Here is a 14899-nt window from a genome sequence, read left to right on the forward strand (position 1 = left end):
CTAGAATTAATAAAGCTACATCAGGGGGGAGAGCCTTCTCATACAAAGCCCCCCCAACTTTGGAATAGTCTCTGTCTTTAAGTCTAGGCTAAAAACTTACTTGTTTAGTCAAGCCTTTGGTAATTAGTTTTCCCTGTCAGATAAAAGGTGCAGATCTGGGGGTTCTTGGTCATAGAGTATTATGGTAAACTGGGAGTGTTGGTGCTGTCATCCTGCTGCTCTCACGCGTTCACTCAGGTTTGCTGAAGGTGGAGCAGAGGGGCGCCGACATCTCAGGGAGTCTCATGACTCTGTTACCTTTCTCGTTTCTCCCTTTTAGTTAGGCTGTAATAACTAGACCTGCTGCACTCTGTTAATACTGTAATCTGTGATCAGTCACTCTTTACATAACTAACTCTCTGTGTGTTTCCTTCTCTTTACCGAGTTGAACAGCTGCCCATCCTGGGTGGGTTCCCCTTTTCGAGTCTTGGTTCCTCTCAAGGTTTCTTCCTCTTGCTCTTAGGGAGTTTTTCCTTGCCACTGCACCTGTTGTAAAAAGTGCTATATAAATAAACTTTGACTTGACACCAAAGTGCTTGTAGTTTTTCAAAAGTTCTTCCAACCTTCAAGATACACAGAAGTGGGATTTCCCAGTTTTAACCAGAAAATCCTACTCTGGATACTATTGTGGTGCTGCTGTAGTAGCGAGCAGACAACAGATGTAGAGATAAAAACATTTCTCATTTTTAACTGGCCCGTCCCTTTAATAGCTTGATGCAGTCTGAAGCATGTGCGATGATTAAGACATGCAGTTTGCTCCGTGCTGATAATTGGCTATAAGCTTCCATTACTTGATAGCTGGAGCAGCTTATTAGCTCCAGTGCAAAACTAAACTTCTACAAAATTTTGTGGAAAGATGAACAGTGTGATTTTTGACAAAAACATACTTTTATACACTTCATAAAGTCACCCCCTGCTCTGCTCATGTGGTTTGTATTGTATTTTTCTCCCCTCACTAGTCCTTCCTAAACCTCAAGTGAGCTACAAAACCACGTCTCCGGGTGTGATAGAGGCTAACTGTACGGCTGTGGCCCGTCCGAAGGCTGAAATTGTCTGGAATGTGGAAGGAGACAACAGGACCCTGGGGCCTCCTGTGTCCACCATCACACCACAGGACGACGGCACCATACTGGTCATCAGCACCCTCACCGTACAGGCCAGACTCCTGAAGGACGTGTCCGTCAAATGCCTCGTCCACCACAAAGGGCTGGAGTCTGCCATAGCTGTATCCATGAACACCAAGAGTGAGTATGAAGATAAGGGTGCCATGACAGTGCTGGAAGGCCACAGCATGGTCCAGTATCATTCATGCTTGACAATGCAGCATTTTATTTGTTTTTTTTAACCCTATTGGAGCTGGATTAGTTTTACATGGGGAGGATGCAATTTGACTGATTACTTTCTATAATTCGCTTCCTCAGCGCTTCCTCAGGAGTAGCGGTCTTGTTGGAATCAGCATCATAATAATGGAATAACAAAATTGGGTAATAGAAAATGTTGGCTCCATATTCCTCTTTTTTGCAGTCTGAAGGCCTGGCTAACAGCTAAAAACATGATGTTCATGACAACAGGTATCATTCCACACTAAAGTCCCCTCCCTTGTCCAGTGTTACATATTGTTTTTTACTTGCCATCACATTTGCCATTTAGCCAAACAACATGTTATTGTTTGGAAGTGCGGTGTCTGTCGTGTTGCACTGACGTGAACATCTGCACAATGACATTTCAATCCAGTTTGGGGTAATTTGGGGACATTACACAGATCCTTTATCCTGTATGAATTAGCCAGTCAAATCACACACAGGTTACATTACTGGACCCTCTCTGCTAAAACTAATCCAGCTAAAATTGGGCCAAAAATGGGAGTTTTCACCTACAATCATTTAACATTCAGGTGATAATTTGGCAAAAAATAAAGTTTACACAATTTGTTCCCTACCTCAAATTTAACTCAGACAAGACATGTTTGGTGTCTGAAGTTTGCTCCTTTAGTGTTGCTCTGGAGTTACAAGGCTAATGTAGCCAACAAACAGTGCAGGATTTTAGCCTATTTAGCATTGTGCAAACTGCATGCGTAAATCATCACACACTTACCTCAAACTGCACCGAGTTGTTTAGTAATCTCAAATAGGCTCGCTTATGTGGTTTATGACACTTGTGACCATGAGCGTGCCTAGACTGTGCAAACACCCAGGGCTCAGCCAAAGACCTTGATATGTTATAGCAAATCAGATCTTACTGGGAGAAGTTTTGCTCTGTAAGCACCATTTTACAAAAACACTTGCAAAAACTACTGCTATACTGCATAAGTAATGTCTGCTTAATGCATTACTGTGTTTTATTTCTGTACCTAAGAAATAGGCCTCTTGATATAGCCAGCTACAAATTACTGATGCCAACAGAAATGCACAAGCACAACTGCATTCAGGAAATAAATAAACTAATTCATTCATTCATTAATTAACACTACAGTGTGTTTAGTGTTGCCCAACCACCTTAGAGAGCTTATATATCACAAAATTGAAATGCACGAATGCATATACTCAAGCCATGGCAATTACAATATGCCATGAAATGATGCTGTTGATTCTAAACAAAATTAACAAAGTTCTTCCTAATTTAATTTGCACAGTTAATATATGTACTCCTTAAAAAGCAAGAGAGGTACGCTATGACAAAGGTAATCATAGTCATTATAGGGTCACATATAGTTGCCTTGCTATCTTTGTTGAAAAAATGTGTCTGTTAAAAGGAAGAAGAGTAATGAAGTCCTTTAAGTTTTGCTAGATAATATTTTCTCAACTACCCAGAATTTATTCATTTTTTGAAGATATAAAAGCTACATTTTTTCCCTGCCAGACAGGCCTTGAACTGCTTACATTTCCTAAAGGACTCTGCTATAAAAGCTCTTTCCACCAGTACACACATCATCACTGTTATATGCGTGAATCATTGTCTCCACTAGCATAAGACTCATCTGGCTGTCTGGAACTGATGGCTTATTTTACTCCAGGTCAGAACTTGCCTTAAAGCCAGACTTGCTAATGATTAGAGGCCTATTGATAGGAGAATGTTTCATCAGTAAAAAAGACAAGTTGATGTTGAGGTTATGTCACCTGTGCTAGTTTTAGTCTCTTATACATTGATATTACCAAAATAATGATGTAGGAAACGGCTTATTAGAGTACAAATCTCTCTTTCACAAAGGAGCAATGATAACCAATATACAGTATCTTTAATGTGCTAAAGCAGTCTAAACCTTCAGAGTTAATGAGCCAGATGATGATTGTGCTGCATTCAGTGTTGAATAACTGTTCATAGTTAGTGTACATACTTCTCTAATGCTACATGGTTGTGCTTGACTTTTTTGTGCTATAAACAAGCCATGGTCATGTAATGTCCAATCCCTAAATCCATGCTATTGTCCTCCCTACATTTACGTCCAAAATGCTGCAGTAATACTCCTATTAAAGTACTCAATAAGCTCATAAACCTCTCATAAACGTGTAAGAGGTGCCTATTTCAGCGCCGGAAACTGTAGCTGGGTGGTTGAGGCTCAGGAAGTAACACTTAGCAAATGTTCCTTTGGCCCTGTTTACACTTAGTCATTTCACACTCCTTGAGTATCAGAATATATCTGGATAGAGATTATTTACCTAAAGATGCACCCAGGACACGTCATACATGTGTCAATGTTTCTTCAAGCTACATTTGAGAACCAAAACCCCTCCCAACACTCTGACTCCTCCCTTGTGATGTTTGAGGCATAAGTCATCTTTTTGAGTAGAACAGGAAAAGCCAGGAACACTGGTGATTGCTTGTTATATATGAGCTGATGTGCATCTTACGTGCCACATAGCAATCACATCAGACTAACAAGAGACGCATTTGACTACCAATTGTAAATGCCTTGGCCTGCTTGGTCCAATCCTAGCACTGCCACTGCCTGCAAGCAAACTCTGAGAGAAAAAGGAAAGAACAGAGAAGCAGATTTGATAGTTAAAAATCAAGTTTTGGGTGGAGCAGTCTGACACTGTGTTTCACAGCCTACTCTTGGTGGGAGAAATGGTGGTAATATTTTGCAATGATTTTCCTCAAAATTCTCCTCATAGTCCTAACTTTGCATTAAAAGCCCAGGGGCTAATGATTAAAGACCCAGAGCTGTAGCCCAAAATAATGTTCAGCTCGAGTGTCTTTGAGGTTCAGTGTTCACCTCTCTCTGTGCATGTTTTTCCTGGCTCAGAACCTCAGAACTCAGCAGCTCTTGGACAGAAATATCAGCCAGCCCTAAACCCAGAAAAAATAGAGGAATGAATGTCATCTGGTTCTGTAAAGCCAAGCCTTAGAGGTTCTCACACACAGGAGACGGGTGGAGAAAAATAGAGGCAGATATAATAAACCTCAACTGCTTTAATAGTAGGTACACCGAGAGTCTTCTCTACTGGGGCTATGTTAACAAAAAGTGGCTATTTCTGCCCTCTACATTTCAGCTTTATTAATGTGATATGCAAAGAACACAAAGGCAGAGAATGTGTAGATGTATTTTGTTTTTGACAAACTAACATTATGAGCAAGAAAACATAACGAACAGGAATGAGTGTTACCCAGTCTCCTTTATTGTTAAACAAATGAATAATATATATTTCCATAGCAATATGAACTGTGTTCTGAATGTGTGTGGACGCTTGCCCAGAAACTATAGCAGTGCATCCAAAAATAAAGGCTGCATGGAGCTTCTTTTAGACCATGGTAGAAAACAGAGTAGCACTCAGAAAGTTCCAGTTTCACATACTGATTAATTTTACTTTGGCAAACATGGACATAAATGCTCACCGACTACTCTGGGGTCAGATTTGAATGAGTTAATGGAGACAAAGGAAAGAATGTATTATATTTTATGTTAGGTAGGATAGGATTGATGTGCAGACTTAAAGGCGTAAATTCTATGAATGTTGCTGTCAAGAAAAGGCCACACAATCAGTCCAGCCTCAAACTCAAAGAGGACAAAGTAGGAGTCATGCCCTTAAATCAAGTCTTGACAAAGTTAATGTGATATGTTCCTAAGTGATTATAAATCTTTGACAAGAAGTGCTCTGTGTGTCTTGGTCTTTTGACCCACATTTTCAGTCGCCAATCTTAGTCTTTGCTTATTTCATATGCATGCCAGCTGTTTTTCTGATGCTGTGATGCTGTTAAAAGCATCCAGAAATAAGTTTTAAAGGGCCTATATCCCATTTTTCTTTATGTTGTTTCTCCCCTGAGGTCCACTTGTGACATTTGTGTGGTTCGATGTACCAAAAACAGTTGTTATTATAGAGGGTACCTCCCCAGTGACAAGAGGGGAACTGCCCCAGTGACAGTTTACTACCTTTATTTCTGAGAGTGCAGCATTAACTGGTGTAAACTAGTATATTGCAAGTGGTGATAATTAGTATCATATAAGCATTTTTGTTTTTAATTAAATATAGAAAAATAAGATGAACGACTGAATGTGCATCTCTCTCTCTCTCTCTCAGTTGGAACAGCACTGGCCATCTTGATCTCGGTAACTGCAGTGGCCTTTCTGCTGGTCATCTGTCTCTGTGTCTGCCTGTGGAAGTGTGTTCTGCGTAAAGACGGTGAGTCTGTGTGTGTATATCATTTCCCGCTGCAGCCAGCTGACCTGCATTTGTTCTCAGTTCCTATAAATCACTCTTATTTTCAGGCTGTGGTATGTGTTTAACAATGAAGAGGGGAAGTTATATTTGATGCACACCCTACAGAGGACATCCCATTCTGCTGTTATAGTAACAACTCCATTATTTCTCAGAACAATAGCTCTCCATACACAGCAAAACTCCTGAAGAGCAGTGGGGCCCTCAAAATAGGGGAATTTCGAAGATTTTCCAAGGTTTATGAATAATTAAATAGTTAAGATGTAGACAAGGTCATTCCAAGTGGTCTGACCTGTTCCAGAAAAATTTAGTCATAATTGTTCACACTGGTGATAAGAACCAGACATCTGAAGAGTTTAATGCCTCTAAAAAACTACCTTGCAGAAAGTTATAATGCTAAATGGTTACGATTGTGCTGCCTGATGCCTGAGACAGAACGTTTTGGTCTAAAACAGTTATATAAATCCATTCAAGGCAGAGAGGTACATAGAGGGCATTTAAGGCAAAATAGTCTGCAAAAAAAATTTATTTTCGTCTGATTTACCTCTTTTTTGTCCCTATGAGCGTTACATAGATAAACCTCAGAAGACGTTTCACTGGCGGTTTTGGATAGTAAATATAGACATTACAAACGCTGCGCTTATAGACTTGCTTATGTGGTTTCCGACACTATGACATACTGTTATAAATAAAAACAGACAAGAGCACGAATAAAATTCAAGATGACTATGTCTATTTTTAAATAACAGCATGTTATGAAAACATGTTTTATGTATGTCATTTTGCATGATGCTAACTGATGGCTATAAGACACCAAGCATGTTTTAGTTGAACAATTACATTTAGGGATAAGAAAGAAATTACATACATTTTTGACCAAAAAAAAAAACAAGCTATAGTCTTAAAATTAAGCTAAGTGATGATTAACAGTCAAACCATCTGCATTAAATCATCACCTGCTGAGTTGATGTAATGCTGCTCAAGTCCATTCAGAGACACTCAGTAGAGGTTTTACTAACTTGTCAACCTGAACCACATTATATTAAGTGACATTTGCATTTGGAGATGCTCTTTTTCAATGTTACTAACGTTTTAATAATGTTATAGAGGTGGATGGATGTAACTCTAGGAGTCATGCCCAAGGACTTTTAGTGGTAGGCTATAGCATGATGTGCTTACCCAAGTGGGGAATTAAACCCCTGTCTTCTTCATGGAGGGCAGTACTGTTATACAATATGCTATAGCAACTGAACTCTCAGTGGGCGAATCCTTCTGACTCAAGTCTGTTCTATGTTTGGAAAAGTGGCTCTGGGAGGCTTTTGAGAAACTATTCAACAGAGTGACTCCCTCAGTGCTGTATGAGAACTGCGGTGACCTGTTGTGCTCTGGGGGCAGATACTGTTATTTTACTGATTCTTCACAGCTGGTTTAATGTCTTTTTGCTGGTGTGAGTGCTTGGCAGCAGTTTTCTGTAATGTCTTTGTGAAATGTAATAATTTTCAGTGTGGAGTAGGGAGGGAAGATGAAAATGGGTCTCTGGGGACAAGTCTCGTTACTATGATTCCTTAAATAACTGCCAATGTGAGTGTGCTTGTACTGAAAAGAATGGGTTGTTTGTCCCCAAAGCACTATTACTGGAGATGCCACTGAACAAATACCCTATATAAATAAGCTTAAGAAAAAAAACAATGCTTTAAATTTGCATGATTCAAATGTGTCACTTGGTTGCACATGAACAGAAAAATGTGTTATATCAACACAGTTCTTGGCAAAACGAGTACAATGAAAGACAGCATTTGTGTTTTAACATTTTATTCATGCACAACCATCTGAATTGGGCCAATACCAGTAGAAAACGCTCTGGATGGAATATTAGAAGTAAAAAAAATATTTAATTTGATTCGATTCTGTAGCTAAATTAAGCTTATTATCACAAATTGATTATCACCGCTTATAATTATCATAGCTTATCACAGAATTGCCTGTAGCTTAAAATATGACGCAAGGTAAAGTAGGTCACATGATAATGGTAATGCTAACAATATACTAGAACTGCAATTCCTTTTTTTAGCCTACGTTTGATATTTAAGATATTTAAGTTTATTCCATGTAAAAGTCTTGGTTTTGACTAGGAAAGACTTGGAAAGTATTGTGTAAATAATGTTGCTATTGTTACAACCCCACGTTTTGTCTAGGGTGCTGTGGGATCAGTAACATGCCACATTAAAAGACTGAACTGGTGATGAGTTAAAAGCGTGACAAAGCGACCAATAGAGCTTTTGAAGCCATTTTATTAAAACCAACCGCCGACCACACTGAAAGAAATCAAACGGTGGCGGTGCACGCCCTCTGGCCTAGGGAACTACACAGAGTAGACTTCTGTATGGTGCAAATGTACAGGCACACCCATCTTACCTGTTTGAAACCCCAGGTGGTACAAATAATAAAACAATCTAGTTAAAAACATTCAGGCAAAATACCAAAACTAAAGCACTTCCTCAACACAAGAGACACTGAGAAAAGAATCACCAGCAAAATACCTAAACAAAAGCACACTCCCAACACAAGCGATTAAAAACACAGCACACATGCGATCAGTTCACTCTCTCTCTTCGGACATTTTGAAGACTTCTGTTTAAGTCTTAAACTCCTCCCCCAGATACACCAGCCAGGCCTCTGATTGTTCAGAGGTCTTCCTCACATGACTGATTCCAAAGCACCTGTGAAAGGAGAGGGACTGGGGGAGAGACACACAAAAACCCCAAAATATGTGCTTACACATAACACTCTGTATTTCTTCCTGTATTTTCTTTCAGTAGTTTGATGGCACTTTTACAAGGCCATCTCAAGTCAAAGTGGCATTGTGCCATATGACTTTCTTCAAATGGCCTGCTGTAGGTTATGTTTTGTTCTATCCAGTGGTGAACCATTGCTAGGCCTGTAGTTTGGGTCACAAATATCAAAATTGTCTCAGTTGGGGAACTATTTTACAATATGGCTAATGTTGCTAGCCCATCTGAAGAAGTTGGTTTTACATTGAATGTTGACATTTGAAGCTTGTAAGTGGCATTCCATGTGTTTTATTAAGACACTTGTAACAGACATTAACATATATTTTTCCTTGTATGTAGAAGTTTTACAGTTTCTCAGTACAGAGCCCTTGTGGCTGCTATTTTCCATTTCTACTGTCTAACTGGATCCTGGTTAAGCTATGCCTTGTATTCACAGTCAATGACATATCTACAACCTACTGAGGGCCGCATGAATTTCCTCTCCAGTTGGTCTCGCCAACTGGAAATCAAAATATGATTGGTTGATCCGACTATCACTTTTCTTGGAAGGTAATGTATCCTGTAGGCCCTTCAGTCCAGCTCCTGAACTCCTAGCCAATGAGAGAGCTTACCTTGCTCTATCTACATAGATACCATAGTGAAAAAAACCCTGACAATTTAGCATTTTCAGGATCCTTTTTTGTTTCCAACCAAAACTTAACAATGAAATATGAGTATTACTACAATAGTAACAGAGATTAGATACAACAAGCAGAATGATACTATTGAACAAAAATGAATACAGACATGTATTTTTTCATTACTGGAAATCGTTAGGCCTTCTCTGAAGGTCTAAAAGGCCTGTGGGTTTCCCGCTGGTTCTGTCTAGGCAGCAGGCGAAGGGACAGGCCCAGGTTCTCTTACAGTACAGTTTGAACCTCTGTGTCACTGTTGGGTAGCAGCACGTCTCGCTTCTGTGTTTCTGGCTTCAGCGCGAGGGAGGTGTTTTTCCCCCAGCTGGAAACGGCTGCTTTTTTCCTGTGGGTGAGTGGCAGCGGTTCAGACACCGGCTCAAACTTTCCCAAAACACACGAGCCATAGTAGGAGTTTTCCCATCACTTTTACCGATTAGCTGAGTTTCAGATGTTCATTTCAGTAGTTTTGACTGATATGCAGTTTCACATACTTTTACAGTTGGACAGTTATTCAAAGGCGTCCGTCTCAGTTGGGGAACTACACTGGGCTTCACAGATGCTTTCTGAGTTTTGCCACTATGTGGGGTAAAACCCAGCATTGGGCTTATTCAAATGATTGTATAACTAAAACTATGTAAAAAAAATGAATATGAGAGAAATACAGATCTGAAGATATGCAGCCATGATTTCTTCACACTGAAATTCTGAACATTTTTCTGAACACCTTTTTTCACTTATGGGTTTACCCAAGTGGTTTATGGAAAGCATTTGCACTGGCTCACTTGAGATGCCTTATTTGAATTAGCTGTGTAACATACCGTCACTGTCATAACAAAGCTTCATAACTCTGAGAAGAAAATCCAAAAAAAAAAAAAAAGATTTTTGACTTTAAAGTACATTAATTAGATTTTCCTTAGATTTTCCAGTGCGACCAATTACTGCATACGTATTAGAATTATAGACTCTACAGACCTGCATGTAAGCTTTTTTCCTTTTTTTATTCTTGGAGCCTCTGTGCTAGCAAACAGGTCTGGCAGAATGTACAGATGCTTCAGATAGTTTCTGCAAAAACCCAAACCACTGCTACAGATCAATACCAGAATAACCGGCAACCACTCTGGTTTGTGGTTCCCTCTTTAATGAAATGATGCAAGTGGCGCCAACCACAGATAGTTTTGAGGTTTATATGACAGGGAGAGCAGTCAAGCCAAACACGTTTCTCTGTAATACAGGAAAAACGTGGAATGCATCAGAAAATTTAAGAAAATTTTGAATAATTTGCCATTTTATATCTGTATCTACCAAAGGTTAGAACAGCAAACTCATTTTGAACATTTTGTAACTTGGCGTTCACATTCCTTGGAAAAAATATCAGGATCTGTCAGATGTACATGTGCAAAAAACACTGAAATCATCTCATATCGTCAGAATGTCCAGTGTTTCTAATTTTAAGTTTGTTATAAGAATATTATAGGATTATTTGGCTTATTTGCAAACATTCTTTACTACTAAGACATTTTATCTACTACAATGGTCCAATTCTGTTGGCAGATTATTTAACATTATTTTTTGAAACAAGCACAATTGTCTGCCAGTGAAATTTTTCTCAATAAAATTACTTCAAACAACTAAACACACCTAGAAATAATAATTAGAATTATTTCTTTCTAGAATTATTTTTTGCAATATGTTATGTGTTTGAAGTTGTGAAATGTGGCTTGTAGAACTAGAAATAAACTGTAGTGTATGATGCTTTGAGGCAGGATACATGCGCTGAGCAGCTTTATTAGGGGCAAACTAACACTCACAGTCATCAAAGCAGGCACGAGTCAAAACACAGGCGGGGAGGAACAAATTAAGTCCACAATCTAGAAAACAGAGCATGACTCCAAAATACTGGAAAATACAGGAAATGACAATAAAAACCTCACAGAGATGCAAACCAAACAATGCAGTATATATGTTTGAGTATAGCCCCCAAAAGACAGCTGAAAAGACCACACTCCCGTCAACAGTGTGGCATAAGCAGTGTGAGAACCCATGGGCCAAGAAACCATGAGAGTGCTTGATACGAGCATTTGGAACAAACTTAAGTGGCGTGCAGGCACTGCTTGTGTTCTGCATGTGCTGCACCCAGTGAATCAGCTCATTTTCCTGTCTACAGTGGCTCCATTCAGATTACAAGCGTAATGCAACTTAATGACAAGTTAAAAAAGTCTGGTTACATTGACTACCATTAAAAGTAAAGTATGTTTTTTCTTTATACTGTAAAGTTATCATTTTGGAGATACGAGGTTTTGTTCTGACAACAGCAATATATATATATATATATATATATATATATATATATATATATATACATACACACACATAAATATGCTTTCTGTGAAGGTGTGTGTGTGTGTATATATATATATATATATATATATATATATATAATCCTTAGTTTATAGAAGTGTCTAATAAAACTCCACAGAACAAGAAAACGTTTTTCTCCATAATAAGCTTTTGGTGGAAACAAAATTTATGGCCACTGAAAAAAGAAGACACTTCAGCAAGACTTCCAGATAACCAGAGGTATCTCTTAAGCCAATGATCCCATACTGGAGTCATTAAAATGGGCAAATCTTACTTTATTTCACAAGAGACCCCATAAGATATTGCTTTATTTAATCCCATTAACTGGCCTGTTTTGTTAGTGCTCACAGTCTGCTTTAGGAAATGGTTATTAAGGAAAGGCCATTTCCACAAACATCTCTTAAGGGCAGGGAGTAAACTCTCTTCCTGAAAGCATTTCCTGTTTCTTGTTCTCAGTGTAGTCATTTTTTGCCACCCACATCCCCTGCCCAGCCCTCATTTATGTCACTGTGTATGTCAAAGCTGGTCTTTTAGTAGCTGAGGTTAAGATGAGGGTTAGGGTAAGTGGAGCACAGCAGAAGTTGTACAGTAGCACATGAAAACACCCCACAAAGACAAGAATACAAACTTGTGCGTGTGTGTGTTCAGTGCACATGCTGCAGAGAGAATGCTGAGGTGACCCTCAGGGGCTGCTGGGAAATTTGTGTAATATAGAACAGGGGAACTTGCACAGAGACCACACGGCCCTTCAGTAAAGACATTACCGCAGGCTGCTGCGTCTGGAAAGACCCACTTCAAAACGCAACATTTTTGTGAAATCAAACTAAATTTCTTGAAAAATCATAAACTACTTTATGAACTATTTACACTGATTTTATAATCACTAATTCAGCATCATATTGACAGAGGGTTCTGTCTGCTTCCAGCACTAAATGCAGGGGCTGGCTTCACGTCACAGTAGGCTTTGCTGATAAAGATTTTAATATAGATTTTAATATAGATTTTAATATAGATGAAAAAGTTTTAATATAGATAATTTTGCATTGAGGTATTTTCAGCAAAATTATACCATTCATTGAAGTATTTGCTTAAACAACTTTAAACAGTTGCTACTTCAGTATTTGGCAATGTGTGCCTTATACATGCTAGACAAGGAGCGAGAAAAAGTCTAACCATTCACTCACAACAGCACAAAACTGTGGACAATTTGCGTTACGTTGCTTTCAATTAGAAATTCATCGCATTCTCGTTCACCTGACTTGTCACTCTTGTATGGTTTGTGTCATAATAAATGAAAAGAATTGAGGTTATGTAATAACTGTATAAACATATCCATAATCTTAACATTCACTCACAACAGTGAGAGAATTAAAAAATGTTACCCTGCTTTTAAGTAGAAATTAGCAGTAGTTTTCACCATGGAGAACCTTGTTCACCTGATATATCGCATTGATGTGGTTCATGTCCAAAAGAAAAGAAAGGTTGTGAAATGATTGTTGAAGTTTATTAGCTAGTAATCAACTTGCATCTGTCTGTTTTGGCTGAATTTACAGGTGTATTTAAACACAAATATGGCAGAAAAAATGTAGGTTATTAACTCACTTTCCACTGATTGGCTGGTCAGCCATGGTGAAAGTTTGAGTCGCACCGAAAATGTCTATATACCTATTGTCTGCATTGATAAGAACAACAAGGCCTGTCCACTGCAGTGTGGAATTGTTTTACTTTTAAAGCAACTAAAGCATTGTTCACCAAAGTATTGTTCAGCATTCAAATACTCAAGAAGTATTCAAGTTTTTTGTATAGTTTGGAATTTTTTTTAGCAAATTTCAGATTGACTATACCAGAGGAAACCTTTTTTTAATCTTTCTCTGTTTTTCCTGTGTACGTATGCACCAGTCACCCCTGCGTAATTGAATATTGTTGTAGCTGGTGGTCCCTGCCTGCAGCATGTTTTTTCTGTCTGTATGTGCAGTGTTATGGGCCTTACTCACCCTCTGACTAATTACACAAACAGAACAGCTCTATCACGCATATTTTCCTTTCCTTGCCAGTTCCTGTCCAAATAAAGCTGGCAGTATTATTTCTGTGTGATACTGTGTCTTGTATGGGGATGTACTAGATCCAGTGCTTGGTGTGCTCAGGTGGGTGCACAATGGGGGCTGAAGAAACAGGAAATCAAACAGAAGTGAGACAGGCGGTGGTTTTGTACAGTAAGGCCATTTACTATAGTCCAGCTACTAGAGTCCTTATCATGTGTGGGTTGTGAAAGTGTGAGACGAGAAATGATGTCATCACTGTATGACTTAATTTACATGCTTTTCTTCACTTTTATCAACACCTTCACCCTTTTGTCCAACAATTACAACACTATGCAATTTTAACCCTACTTGTTTTCCAATGGTGTATATGGACCTTTCTACCAAATTTGTTAAAACTGTGGTCACAAAAAAAAGACTACTTTTACAATTAAATATTCAGACTTTAGATATTTACAAAGATTATGTTATGATCTATATAAACTTAAGGCATTAATATAGAAATAAGTTAAATACACACAAAGTCACTATAGGGTGCTTTCTATCAGGAGGTGACTATTACTTACTTAAAAACAAAAAAAAAAAAACAACAAAAAAACAATGCTGTCCCACGTTTTCATGTCACTACCGAAACATGAAGAGTTTTAGTCCATAGGCGGAGCCTTATTTTAGCCACACCGCTGCATTTTAGAGCAGGAAATGAGCAGGCTGCATCCCTGTCCCTCATGGCCACATTGTAAGCAGTAAGATCCCATTGTTTTGAAGTAAATGTGTCCCAAATTCTGTCAATCAGTGTGGAATGTGAAGAATTGTCACTACTGAAACACATATTCTGCATTTAAATAAACTTTTTTTTTGTTTTATGTGTGTACAGCTGTTCAAAGTGTTTGCTAGTCATGTACTGGTGAGCGTTTTCAAGTTCTGCTCAAAATGAGCTAAAATTGTCACTACTGAAACTGTCACTACCACAACAGTTGGTTTCAGTAGTTTCAGTAGTGTTATGATGGTTTTAGTAGTGACAAAATGGAATGTTCAGTATAAAATAAGCATAAATAAGGCCAGTTAAAACCTTGAAATGTATTTTCAACTCTGACCTTAAACCTATTTGGTTGAATGTTCCACCATGAATTGTCTATTATTACGTTTTGTTTAATTATATCTCACTTGTAGCTCAGAGAAATAAGCAGAGTAACATCACATTTGTGTTCATAATTAGAAAAGGAGATCATTTATTATTATTTAGGATTTGATTAAAGCTCATTATGTTTACAATTATCATGAAATGTAAATTGGTATAACAAAACAATAATAACTCTAATGTTTAAAACTCTAAGGTTTAAAAC

General features: G+C 38.3%; 1 protein-coding gene across 2 annotated transcripts in view; it reads left to right on the forward strand.

Moving 5' to 3' along the window:
* zgc:113337 (uncharacterized protein LOC503741 homolog) overlaps positions 1-14899 on the forward strand; it is a 34447-nt gene that overhangs the window by 14408 nt on the left and 5140 nt on the right. For both annotated transcript variants that reach the window (XM_036570801.1, XM_036570810.1), the window contains exons 6-7: positions 999-1283; positions 5556-5657. In XM_036570801.1, the coding sequence (XP_036426694.1) occupies positions 999-1283; positions 5556-5657 (387 nt within the window). The remainder of the gene's footprint in view (positions 1-998; positions 1284-5555; positions 5658-14899) is intronic.

Source organism: Colossoma macropomum, unplaced genomic scaffold (assembly GCF_904425465.1).
Source record: "Colossoma macropomum unplaced genomic scaffold, Colossoma_macropomum, whole genome shotgun sequence".
NCBI lineage: Eukaryota > Metazoa > Chordata > Actinopteri > Characiformes > Serrasalmidae > Colossoma > Colossoma macropomum.